The sequence below is a fragment of the Leuciscus leuciscus genome (genome assembly GCF_965113295.1).
Source record: "Leuciscus leuciscus genome assembly, chromosome: 13".
NCBI classification, from domain to species: Eukaryota; Metazoa; Chordata; class Actinopteri; order Cypriniformes; family Leuciscidae; genus Leuciscus; species Leuciscus leuciscus.
Genome location: NC_138737.1, coordinates 23,597,363 through 23,610,810, shown reverse-complemented (window position 1 = coordinate 23,610,810; position 13,448 = coordinate 23,597,363). Strand labels below are relative to the sequence as shown.

Sequence of the window (13,448 nt, the reverse complement as noted above, 5' to 3'; positions counted from 1 at the left end):
ACCGGCACCTCCACGTTCTGCCAAGCGCTGCTGTTAAATCATGTCATCTCCCAGAAGCATAGGAAGAACAGGTGCGTCACCCGCCAACGCACAGCACTGTGGATGGAGTGGGGGGTGCACTCAAAATATCACAATAGACCTTATTCATTGCAACGGCATGACAGGTTTGAAAGTGAGGCTGTGAGGGACACTTACCGTGTTTTCAATGGCATCTGCTGTCAAAAAAAAAAAAAAAAAAACCTTTATAAAGCTCCTACCTAGATATTTTTATAATTTTCCACAGCTCATGTTGTCTGGAGTTTTTTGTCTACTGAAATTTCTTGGAAAGATGTTTTTGCTGTATTTTGTCAGCAGAACAATCCAAAAACACATTAAATAACAGTACAACTCCCTGAAGAGATGCATGTCTATCTCGCTTTCATTCCTGTTTAAAAATATAAGATGGCGCTGATGCGAATAAGGTCTATAGCAATCAATATTTTACTCTTCTTATTTCCATGAGTTGGGGTAGCCCCTGGTGTGAATGGGGACCATTTGAGGGTATTGATTGTTGGTTTGCTCTTAGCTGTTCTCTGGCATGTGGGTTTTGTAAATGCAGCATTTTTCACAGACAGGGGCATTTGTTTTTCCTTGCTTGAGGGCAGTAAGATCCCGAGCTCTATTGCTCTCTCAGTCAAACTGTCAACCTGCTTGTAACACTTGCTGTCATTGGGGAGTACCTGCTGTTACAGAGTATATTAAAGCAGCAACGAAATTGATCAAGAGGTCGTTGTAGCCATAACATGGCTTGCCACTTTTTGGGGGATTCAGACAGTGAAGAGGAAGGGGATTGAGACAGGAATGGGATAGGGTCTGGTTGGATCCTAACATCCCAACAAATTCTGCACTCAGTGTCTTGCAGTTTTCTAATTTAGTTGTGCAAAGTGATCGAGATGACAACCCTAGTGAATCTTTGAACTGCTGACAGGACACTCAACTTCAAACCTGCACATTTTGGATGTCTACCTCATCTAACACATTCAACTCGTCAGCTCATTGCTAGAGATTATAAGACTTGAATTGAGTGTGTTCAATGAGGAAGACCTGAGGACAGGTTTGAGAAGCACTGCTCTATGGCAAGGGTGCAGGATAGACACTTCTACCATATGGTTACACTACTCATGAACTAGCTTGAGTTGAAGGGACGGGATCTCTGAGAGCATCTGAAATCTTTCAACCCTTCCTCTATACTTGATGATTAATCAAATGTTGTCTTCGGGATCTTCATTCGCGCATGTTTAGAATAGCAATGCATTGCATCTCCATACTGTTATGAATCAGTGTTTTCATATCTTGAAGTGCCTCATCTCAAGTAGTTCTTATCTTCTGCTAGTAATATTCTTCGAGGCCGTGGATAATTATATCTAATGGAGTTGCTCACGATGTTCCTCAAGGGTCAGCTAGCCTTTTTCATCTCTCTTTCCTTCAGTTGGTTGCTACGAAAATATGCTTTATCTTGTTTGCATCTAATGATGTCTTCAAACTAAAGTAGAATCCTCTGTAAAGTGTAATACCTTGTTTAATTAATGACCCTATTTCAGCAAGATGTGTGCATGTGAATACATCTATTTAAATGGTAATGCATTCTTACGCATATACGTTTTTAGTCATTGTAAAATAGGTAATGCTAAGCAGTGCTACAGGGCCCTGCTTTGGCTGCTCTGAAAGTTGACAGCCCCTTCGCAGAACTACTTATTAAGAGTTTCTCTTTGATGGTCCTTAACCCCGGAGGTTTGACCACCTCTTCTGAACAGATCTGAAGTGTTAAGCAGCTTTTTCATCATCAGCGAGAGAGAGAGAGAGAGAGAGAGGTTCAGACTTATGATTCATAATACAGGAAACGTTTGTGAACTGATTTTGTGTACATAATTTTGCATAAGTAGGGGGTTGAATTTAATACTACGCACAGTCATCATCCAGGACTATAATGGCCCTGAGCAGTCAGAGGCTTAAACAACAGGAGAGTTAGTTTAGGGCCGAGGACTCTGAGTCTGTAATTCCAGCCGAACCCGAGCGATTGTGCTTCGCTTAAGCTCCCAAGATGGTGAATTATAGGCTCTTCCTTCATCCTGTGAAGATGTGGCTTTTTGTTTATGGTTCCCCTGTAAGTATTGATGTAAACCCTCTGTCTGCCCTCAAGCATTTTATTGAGAGGGGAAATGAAGGAGAGATTGGATGGAGAAGGAATGCTTGTTTAGGTTTTGCTTGAATAAACCAGAGTCAGATGGGTTTGCAGGTTGCAATGGATGCGTACAAGCAGTGCAGACCGACATGCTATCAGTTAAAGCTCTTTGCCGCTGTAGGGTAGTATGAAGGGAGCAGATTGCCTGTTCGCTCTGTTGCTTTCGGGGATCCAACAAGCACAAACATATGCTTTTTGCTTTCTTTTGACATATGAATGCAGCATGTCACAGATGTTCGGTTTCTCTTCATCTACTTGTACACATGCCTTTATAATTGATCAGAAATCTCTCCTCTGATCAAGTGAGCTAAGGAAGGATGCTAAATATTATCAGTTAAAGAAAACAAATGCAATATTCTTTATTTTGGATGATAACAATACATTACGATATACTTTATGATAAGTAATGGGTGTAATGCATTACTAAGTAATTAATTACTGTGATTTTGATTACTTTGAAAAAGTAAGTGAAGTAATTTATAATTGAATTGGTTACTTCTTATGTAAATACATTTTGACGTTAAATCCACTTTTGTTTTATATATAATTATTTATATAAGTCTATACAGTAATTAATGCAAAGTCTAATGATAAAATTTGTTTTTAAATGAAACTTTCTCCCTGGAAATACTTTGGATAGTTCAAGAATAATTTATGCAGTTTTATATTGTTTATTTGAAAGAATTAAAAGAACAGTTTAATGTCTATCCTTGTATTGTTCAACTGGCCGAGGTTGATATGGGATTTAGAATGTAATTAGTAATAAATAAAGCAATACTTTTTAGAGAGAGTAATTACCCTTTATGTCTGTGTGTGGGTTTTGCAAAAATCTAACCAATGAAAAGTAATAAAAAGAGCTTGTAACACCATTGGATCCTCAAACTCTCTGTACAACCTCATAACTCCACCAACCTTTATTGTGAATGAAGTGCCGCACACATTTTGGAGTGTGCTGGAGAGTGCCGTCTCTGCTTGTTTGCAATGCAAAGGTAAATAAAGAACTGGTTCTTTGAATAAGTACAGCATTTTCTTTACTCAAGAAACACTATTAAAGGCTAATGTTTTATGTATTTGACGAAAGTGTCTTAGTCTTGCATTTGTTGTCGAGCCAATACTGTCTTAAAAAAGCCTGTGCAAAGCACTTCATCTTTAATAACATGGGATTTTGGCCAAATGACGAAAAAAAGAAAAGAAAAGAAAAAAAACTTGTGTCCACATAGCTACAGTAAACTTTTATAACAGTTGATGAAAACATGATGCGAAGAACTGCCTCAGACGCGGCTGTTCTTCTGACGGACAAAACACTCACTGGTCAAAAACCTTGTAACTCCATTTGAGCTTGATTTTGGTCAAATTTGAATGATACAATGACCCATGTAAGTGTCTGACCAAAGCAGCATTTTTGGAGGTTTCCGCCTGACAGGAACTATGGTATTTATTTTTATTACACGGCTCTGTTGAATACTTGATTCTGATTGGTCAATAGCGCCATCCAGCGGCATGTTGTTCCCAGATAATAACCGCTTTAAAACAGACAACAGAGGCTCATCCGGGTTACTGAAGTCAGCAGCGCTATACGCCTGCTAGGAACGTTTTTTCTTCGTGGAAGTTTTGCGTTTGGTGTGCTAATAAAATATTAAAACTCTGTCGAATCAATATTTTGTGTAGTTATTTAATTATGCCATCCAGTATCGTGGCCTCGCTCTCTCTTGTTTCATACAAACGCTGCTGCCATTTTGTGCTATTGTTTTGTACACTGTTGGATTATGAGATACAAACAGGTACGATTTTAAATAACCCCGTTCAGGCTGATCAAGACCCCTCCGCTTCTCATCGGGGTCCTCATCACCCTGTCGGGGGTTATTTTTAGAGAACCACCGGCTTGATGTACATTATCCCTTACATTGCAATTATCATCATAATAAAAACAATATAAAATCTTGCTTTGATTTGCCTTTTTGTTGTTTTGTTTGTTATTTTATAAAAAAGAAAGAGAGACTCAATACTTTATTGATCAAATGAGAATCATTGATCGTTTCAACCGGTATACAGAGGTAGAGAGATCTCTGTGCTCCAAAGAGTGTCTGTGCTTGTTAGACTACTGAAATTTTGGTCTTGTGAAATTCACATCAAAGTGAGTTTTTTTGTTTTGTTTTTTACTCATCCCTTTTTCTCACCTTTTCTTCTCTCTGTAGGCAACATCAACGGGTGCACACTGAATTACTACTTCTTCCTCCTGGCCGCCATTCAGGGAGTCACACTCCTGATCTTCCTCATTGTGTCTGTGAAGTATGACAAACAGAAGCCCAGAGCAGGGAACCACAGGCAGTCTCTGGCCAACTCATGACCCTCTTCATCATCAGCCAAACTCTCACCTTCACCATTCCTCAACCACCAACCATGTGACAAACTTTAAGCCTCTTAGTATTTGGAAAATGAGGTAGGATTTAAAATGTTTGACTCAACTTGAATCCCCCTGTGTTTCCTAGAACTGGCCATTCTGTTGCCACCTCTAAACACTTGAGACAATTTGAAAGAAAACAAAACACAAAACTTACGCAATAATTAACTAAAATATTGTGTATGAAATGGTTGAAAATGAGGATTGTTCACTCCATCAGCGAACTGGATTATGAAATGCTTGTTTGTTGTAGTGTGTCGTTTGAACAACAGGTATTCATACATTTTTGTTGTTTTGACTGCGAACGATATTACTGAATTCATTAATTGAAGGTGGTTTTTAAATTGTTTACGATGGGTTGTATTACTAATTGCCAGTTTGAATTGAATATTTATTGAACCTTTTATTTTTTATGCTCAAAAAGGTAAGACTGTATTCCTGTTCAAATTTATTTAAAATGGTATCTTTCTGTGGTACTTTTAAAAACAAAGCAAATTTTTTAACGATAAACATTTTTTAAAGCACCATTTGTACTGTATGGTGTATCTTTGGTCACTTTATTCATTTTAAATTATTAATATATACAGAACATATTGGCTGTATTTTGAGATACTGTTAATAATAATCGGCTGATGTCTAAAATGGCAAAAGTGGTTGGCTACTCCTACAGTATCAAATGTGTAGCCAATGAATCATAAGGAACCCATATAGTTATTGTTTGAACATCAGTGTGAAGTAGTTGATAAAAGTTGAATTGCAAAAGACTTGAATTTTTTTTTTAAATAAATAATCAAATGCATAATTGTGTCCTTAACAATTTGATTACATTTGTAACTTTGGTACTAAACCTGTGGCATTAAAAGCTTTTCTTACTTTTAGATATTTTATCAGGCATTAGTTTTCCATTAGCTTGTTTTTAATCATTTTAATTATAAGTTGTAAAGCCAGACACTTCATCGCTCTTGTAATATGAGTGTATTATCTGAGAAATTATGAATTTGCACAAAGAGTGCTGATATCATGACGCATGCACCTTTACAGCAAGAATATCTCTGCAAATGCAAATGAATAGTGTTTCCTTTGGAAACACCCTCATCTCGTTTGTAATGATTCATGAACTTTTTAAGATTGCATTAAGTTTTTTGATGAACAACAAACCTCAAGCTCAGATTGTCATCAAAATGAGGTTATGTAGTGAAATCACTTTGCACTAATCTCAAGCAAAAATCACATTTATAATTGAGGATTTAGAACCATGAATTTTACATGCAGGCTTATGATACATCCATGTATACCTCAAATTCATACATATCATCATGCTGTGTGGAGGGAGTCTTGCTTGATGTCATTTATATGCACATTTTGCAACGACATCCCTTTTTGCTGCAGTTTTTTGCCAACTAAACTACGTCTGCTGTCTTCGCTATGACAACAAGCTACAAAATACAGCACTCCCATTATGCTTCTGGTGCTTTTTATGCGTTTTCACAAACAGGTAGTTCTATGAAATATGAGTTGCACTTTTTCAGCAGTTACTCCTCGTGCCTTCAATGACAAAAGTTGCTCCACATGACTGTTGCAACTGATGCAATTTTTTTAATCTCATCCTTACACTTTTACATTAGGTAGTTCAAAACAAGAGTGATTAAAATCCTCTTAAATGTGTTATGATAGACAGTATTAACAGTAGAGCCGTTTGAATCTGAGATCAATTTAGTGAAAAAAATGCGGTAGGAGAAAAGGGCATCATTCATATTAACTGGGCATGAATAAATACTGTTTTAAAGCTTTCTAAATATGTAAAATGATTCTGTTTTCCCCAAAGAGTCTAAGATCATGCAATGCAAAATTTTCTTAAACACATTTGAGTTTGTGCAGTGAAATTGTGATTTTTTTTTTTCTTCATGCTTTTGTTTAAAATTCTTTGTTGTTGTTGTTCAATAAAATGCATCTGACCTATAGTGTGTGTGTGTCTGTGAGAGAGCCGTTTGAAAACGAGTCGCCCGTTTATTACAGCTTTCATTTTCCAAGCTCGTATGCAAAGCTTGCGATCTCTCACATTCAATTGCATTTGTCTGATTTCATCAGACGAGCGTGAAATCAGAACATCATCACTCTTCACCCAAGCATATCTAGAATGACGAGTCGTTTCCTAAGACTGTGACCGCCAGCGAGCTGTTTGAACTCCACTGCTCTTTTTCTTCCTCAGTCTGAGTCAGACTGTTGACACAGCCTATATATTTCTACCGCCTCCATGTTTTTTTACAGTGTTGTGCTCTATTAAAAAGCTGAAGAGCTGAAGGTGTAAGCACAGTATATCAACGATGGATGCTTCATGTGACTCTGGAAGGTCAGTGTTCCTAAACATGACCCCTCTTGTCTTGTAAGAGAGAACACTATTCTAATACACCATTCAACATGGCAAATCTTATATATAATATATATATAAATTGATGGATATACAGTAGAGAGGGATTATGATGTTAGCATGTTTGACCTGTGCACTACATCTCCACACAGTACATCTGGCATGGCTTACTGCGTTTCACATTTGATCTGAGACATTGACCTCACAGATATTATGTTCTTATGAGTGCACATGCCTGTGAACCATAAAGCTGCTCTGTGGGATATTGTAAATGTGAGTATTGTGCATGTACCAGAAGGTGAGAGGTCAAGAGTGTCATATCAGCAGGGCATGAACAAACATGACCTGACCTGCTGCTGCTGTACAGGGGTGTGTGTGTGTGTGTGTGTGGACAGGACATAAACAGGATTTTCTAATTGATCCTAAATCAGTCCTTATACTTGAATTTATGGGAAATATGATTACCATATTAATAGAATAACTACAATCCAACGGTTGGCAGCAAACTAGCTAGCCCCTACTGAGTGAGAGAGTAATTTCAGCTAATTCTGTAAACCTGTTACTCATTCTGGCATATTTATATAAGCAGCTCTGCCATAAGAAAAGTGTGGTGGTTAACTTCACATGTGCCTTGATAATCAGTCACATTATAGCCTTAATTTCTGTCAGTGTAAAACAGTCAATCACAGTGCTGTCTTATTTGGAATGCTGCGCCCTCTGGAGGTCGCCTTTGTCTGTGGCTGCTTCATTTCAGAAAAGTAACCATTACATTCCATAGAAAGAAAGATATAACAATAATTTAAGGCTCACAAGGAATAACAGTACATTTTATAATGGTTACGTTCCTGAACTGAGACAACCTCAACAACGTATGCGGCCGTGACCTCTGAAGGGCACAGACTTCCAAATGAGACACTGGACCCTTTTCATATTTTCGGGCGTTCTCAGAAGCAGAAACCATCATAGTTGTGTAAACTTCTAAAGTGGTGAATGGAATCTACAACAAATATATTTTTGCATTATTGCATTACCATTTGCTCGAGTAGAAAAGAAAAGATTCCACAACATGGTTTCTATGACCTTCCAAAAGGGAATTTAGAAGAGATAGATAGTGATAAACAGTAGTATATTTTTTATAAGTGTACATAATTAATAATAATAACACTTAGAATGTGAAAAGGGTCCATTGATTTCAGATAGGCCTACCATAGAAAATTAATCTTATCTGTCAAAATTGCCAGTGGCTTCTCTTATAAAGGCTATTTTTTCTCCAAAAATGTATAAATTCAAAATGAATGTTTAAAGGGGTCATCAGATGCAAAATTCACTTTTAAATGGTGTTTGCACATAAATGTGTCTTTGCAGTGTGTGGCCACAACCACCATACAATGAAGAAAATCCACTTGCTCTTTTTTTTTTTTTTTTTTTATAATCAAAAAGCCTAAACACTCAATAATCAAGCCGTTTGAATTTTATGAGCAATATGACATCATATTGCTCATGCTCTGCTCAGGACCACTGACAGGCTGTCCTGTATTAGCATATTTCCACCCTCCAGTTAAGGCAGGTTGCCAAGGCAGCACTTTACAAGTCTTGTGTCGACACCCCCCATGGAAGAGAGGGGTGGGGTGAGTATTTGCTCATTATCATTTAAAGAGACATGCACCGAAACGGTCGCTGTGAACAGAGCTGTTTTTGCGGAGGTAAAAGGGGTGTTGTTTTACACAACCATTGAGGAATTTTAACCAAAGTGTGTTACAAACTTTACATGAAGACCCTAAAGAATCATACCAACTTGTGGAAAATGGGCGTCCGATGACCCCTTTAATGGCAAACATGTTGAGGATGGCAGTAGATGGCAGTAGGCGTACTGTCGAAGTGGAAAGCTCTACTCATATCCACCCGTTTTTTTTTTTTTGCTAACCTGGAGACTTGCTTTAAAAGGGTCTTTGTTTGTATTTTATACAAAAGTTTGGTCGAGCGGTGTTCCAAAAGTACTGATATGTAGTTCAATCAATTCAGCTGTTTGTATCTCTTTGCCTGTCTTGAGTTTTTTAGTGACTCTACAAGTTACATCGATATGCCAGTAGGTGGCGTGGCAACACGTGGCAGTTTTTTGTGTGTCATTGACTCCTTCGGTTCATTCAGGAACTTCAGCAGTCCTGACTGTTTGGCTCAGAGACTCTAAGGTTCAGCTGTGGCTTTGGAGCTATATTTGTGTAAGTTACTCAATATCAACTTCTTTTTACTGAATGTATTTTATTTTCTTCCTAAAGCTGTGCCTTACTCGTAATTAGAGTGTTGGTAGTATGTGACTTTCCCCTGCCTTTTCTTTTTCAATTACCCCCCCACCAAACCCACAACACGCATTAGGGGCACTAGGACTCAATGGGCTCAGGGGAGATGCGAGAGACATTACTTTACCTTTGTCGCTATCTAAATAACTTTAGAAAAACAAGTTATTTGTACACGTTTTAATGTCACATTTTGTCATATTTACGCAGTTTTATTTTTTGTAATATGGATTATTTTCTCATCCATTTTTTGAGGCGGCACTGCCCATGATGCAACTTCATCTTTACACGTGTAATATATATATATACACACACACACATGACAAGTGTCAATTTAAATGATATTTAAGTATAATTTAGTTACCATTAATGCTTGGGGCATGGGGCAGTATTTAACCATATTTCAGACAACAGTAGTTATGATATTTAATATGTCCTTAAGTCCTACTTAAGTGGGTCACAAAAGCACTCAAGTTCAACCAATTGCATTTAATATAAGTGTATTTCAAGTGCATTCAAGTGTATTCTCTTAAAGTATACTATTTTCGAAATAAGTAGGCTATGCTTTATCACAAGCATGATCACACTTTTTAACTGAGATCATTGATTATATATCTAAACTCGTCTTACACCACATTTCAAAATTATTTCCATGTATCTACATTCTACATTTTACTAAAATAAGTTTGTTTGGTTTGAATGATAAAAGCAATTAGATAGTTCTCCTCAATTTTGAAATAAATCTGACTTTACACATCCATTACAATTCACATTGATACACCAGAGAAGTAAACAGTTTGGATAAATGTATAGTTCACCAAATCATGCTGTCATCATTTACTCATCCTCATGTCATTTCAAACCGGTATACATTATTTATTTATTTTTGATTTTTTTCTGCGAAACAATAACATTTTGAAGAATGTTGGTAATCAAAAACAGGGATTAAAACACTTAAAATTTTTAAAGTCAGTCCTGAACCTCACAAACTGTTGTTCATATATTTGATCAGAGTACAGCACATACCATCAGTGGATTAAAATGATTTATGCTGCCAGATGGTGCTGTTACAGTATCAACCAGCAGGGACTAACATGATGACCATGCTAACCAAGCAGACCTTTGACCCTTCACATGTGACTGATGATCCTGAGCTCAACATATTCAGCCTGCACCTACTGAGAGGCTGACAGATGTACAAGTCATGCCTAAGAAGAAAAAAGGCAGTATATAAACGGAGAGAAGGATTTTGTTACAAGTCATGCTGAAATGAAATGTTCCCCCCTGCTGATGATGCTAGAAAATGAGCAGACGTGATTATAAAAGATGTGTTAATTACAGCCAGAGATCCATCCGTCATTCTCCCTCTCTGTGCCATAGATTATTCCTCCCCTAGTCAACTCAGCTTGAAGTGCCCTTCACAGATCACAGGCTGCACCTCCGTTCACAATACCCCTGTGCAACACGCTCCCCGTATACATCCACCTCGCCGCTTATAGAGACGCATTCAAATTTAATGGCAGGGAGACTGAACAAAAATAGAGAAAAAAAAGAAGAAAAAAAACGTAATTTGTCAGGATACTAGAAAACAAAACTGTCTCTGTGTGTGTCATGGAAAGACAGAAGACACGATGGTGTCAGACGGAAACAGGAAAAGAGAGGAGCCTCAGGCAATGAAAGAGGATGTGATTGATATGATACTCCTGATAAAAGAGAGAAGCGGAACGGCAGAGGAGGAGAAACGGGGATTAGAAATGTTGTACACTTTGGCTTTATTCAATACGGTTGTTTTCATTAGGCTTAGACCAGATCAATAACCCAAGACTCACAGCAGCAGCTGTAATTGTGTAGACATGATGCTACTGGTGCGTATTCAACATATCTGAAAAACAAAAGCAGAATAACTGATAATTACAAGAGAGCTCTGTGCGAGACTACCAGAACCTGTTTTTAATAACAACTCTCCAAAGTTCTGTCGTCTTAATTAGGAATCTGAGCAACTTTGTGGTTGTGGGCTGTTAGTTTGCTCAGACTCTCAGGGTTAGTTGACCCAAAAATGAAACTTGGGGTGAACTATCCTTTCATGTCGTTCAAAACCTGTGGAACACAAAAGCAGAAGCTTGGCTGGAGGTTTGTGCTGCTCTATACGTTGAAAGCAAATGAGGACAGATGCATCAAAAATGCCAGAAACAGGAGCATAAAAGCAGACCGCAGGGTTTGTGTGCTATATTCCAAGTCTTCTGAAGCCGTAGCTCTCCATCATTCGTGTTCACCTACATTCAAATATGGTGCATGAAGACGTGACATACCAGGTTTGACAACATTGGTTGTTAACAGTCTCAAAACTCACTCATGCAAAGCTATATTGTAGCTTTTACTATACTAAAGGTATCTATCACTCAGCAATTACTAGTAAATTTCACAAAATGGCAAATAACACATTGAATTAAACATGACATTGTGTTTTATTTGTACTTTCATAGTGCTTTTTCAGTGTTCCACAGAAGACAGACAGCCATATGAGTTTGAAACAACATGAGGGTGAGTAAATGATGAATTTTCTTTTCTTTTAAAAATGAACACGCGCTAGTACCAGGACCTCGGCACTTTTACTTAAACCTGTTTTATTAAGATTGAGATTATATTTCCACACCAATGTTAGAGAGAGGATTTTTCAATATACTGTAGTAATCAATATCTTAAATCAAGATAATAGTCCATTATTCATTATCAGTTCCTTATGCGCCTCTCTAAAATACTTGATTTTAATTGGTTAACAAAGGTGTTATGCTCAAGGGAAAGTCAGTTCACTTGGCTGCCATATTTGCAATGTCTCCAGCAGCTATTTTGGGCAAGACCAACTCTAATCTACTTGAATGGGGAAATATTGAAATCTCAAAAACTGCTTGCCAAACTCACATTTAAATAATATATTTCAAATCTGACATGAATGGTCTCAAAAGTCGTTTCTTATGCTCAGATAGCATAAAAAGAAAAAGAAAAAAAAAGAGTATATTTCAGGTTGGTAAAGCCAATGCGCACGTGCAGTCCTAATTAAGCAGGAGTCTCAGGACACTGACTGTTTCTATGGGAACTTGAGTAATGGCAGATGCAGTAATTATTCTGATTATATTTGGCAGTACACTGCACTTTCTCCCATTCATAGTAATATAAGTGAACCGTCTTGGTATTTATGCAGTCTTTGTTAGTTAATTGCGACATTGAATGCCGTTGAAATATTCTTGTGTAATGACCAAAAATCCCTATTTAAGGCAAGAAAATGTAAACGTCACTGAAAAGAACAAGGAATCTTTAACAGAACTTTAATATAATTTATAGCTCCTAACTTTAATAAAATATGATGTGTGTACATCCGTATGCAAGTTTGAGGAACTTTATTTAAATGAAATACACCTCTATTGTCAAGTGCCAGTGATTATCCCTCCGTGTGCCGATGCCATAGATTGCTCACCGCACCTGTAGAGGATAAAGTGGTTTGGAGGATGGATGGATGGATGGATGGAATTGATTAAAATATACTTTAACCATTTTGGATGCAGTAAATAAAATGACAAAATTTGCTCTCGGTTTGTCTTAGTTAAACCTGAAATCGGTCAATAACACTTGATTCTTTATCGTTTGTTTAATTGGTTAAAAGTGCAGAATCTCATCCTTCCCGTCTGCTTTCAGAGGCTGTTAATGATTTTCACTGAAGACTGATAGTTTCCCATTAATAAAACTGAGAAGAAAATACAATTGAGCACTTGCAAGAAGTATCTACTATAGGTTAATTAGACAATAATTGGCATTTGTGTAGTGAAAGGTTAGAATATTTTGGCTTGAAGGATTGCGGTGCAAATGTCACATTAACATGTAGTACAACCATTATAGAATTAATTTGGCCTTTTTCAAGCAAGACTCTTATCATATGCTGCATAAATATTGGCCTTTTTTTTCTTTCTCCCCCAATGTTGTAGCTATTGCGAATTAGATTAGAATTGATTGCTTTAATTTTTTGGAATTTATAATTTATTTAATTTCCAACACCCTGAAAATGTCCATGGTCAAAAATGACTTGAGCCGAGTTTCCTTTAGTACTTTAATAAGGTTCCTATCTCAGTTGAAACAGCTTGTTTCTGACTCTTCAAGCAACAAAAGGTTATA

At 37.2% G+C, this 13,448-nt stretch overlaps 1 protein-coding gene and 1 long non-coding RNA gene across 2 annotated transcripts in view; one reads left to right on the top strand and one right to left on the bottom strand.

Annotated features, from left to right (window-relative positions):
* The window catches only part of slc15a4 (solute carrier family 15 member 4), a 67,767-nt gene extending 61,184 nt beyond the window's left edge, over positions 1-6,583 (top strand). Inside the window, exon 9 of the mRNA XM_082188426.1 lies at positions 4,417-6,583. Within this exon, the coding sequence (XP_082044552.1) occupies positions 4,417-4,568 (152 nt within the window). The 3' untranslated portion in view covers positions 4,569-6,583. The remainder of the gene's footprint in view (positions 1-4,416) is intronic.
* On the bottom strand, positions 5,521-12,651 carry LOC309512743. The gene is made up of 2 exons (XR_014211161.1): positions 7,637-12,651; positions 5,521-7,552 (listed from the first exon to the last, which is right to left on the bottom strand). It is a non-coding gene; the product is annotated as an uncharacterized lncRNA (long non-coding RNA).
* Between the last annotated feature and the right edge of the window lie 797 nt (positions 12,652-13,448).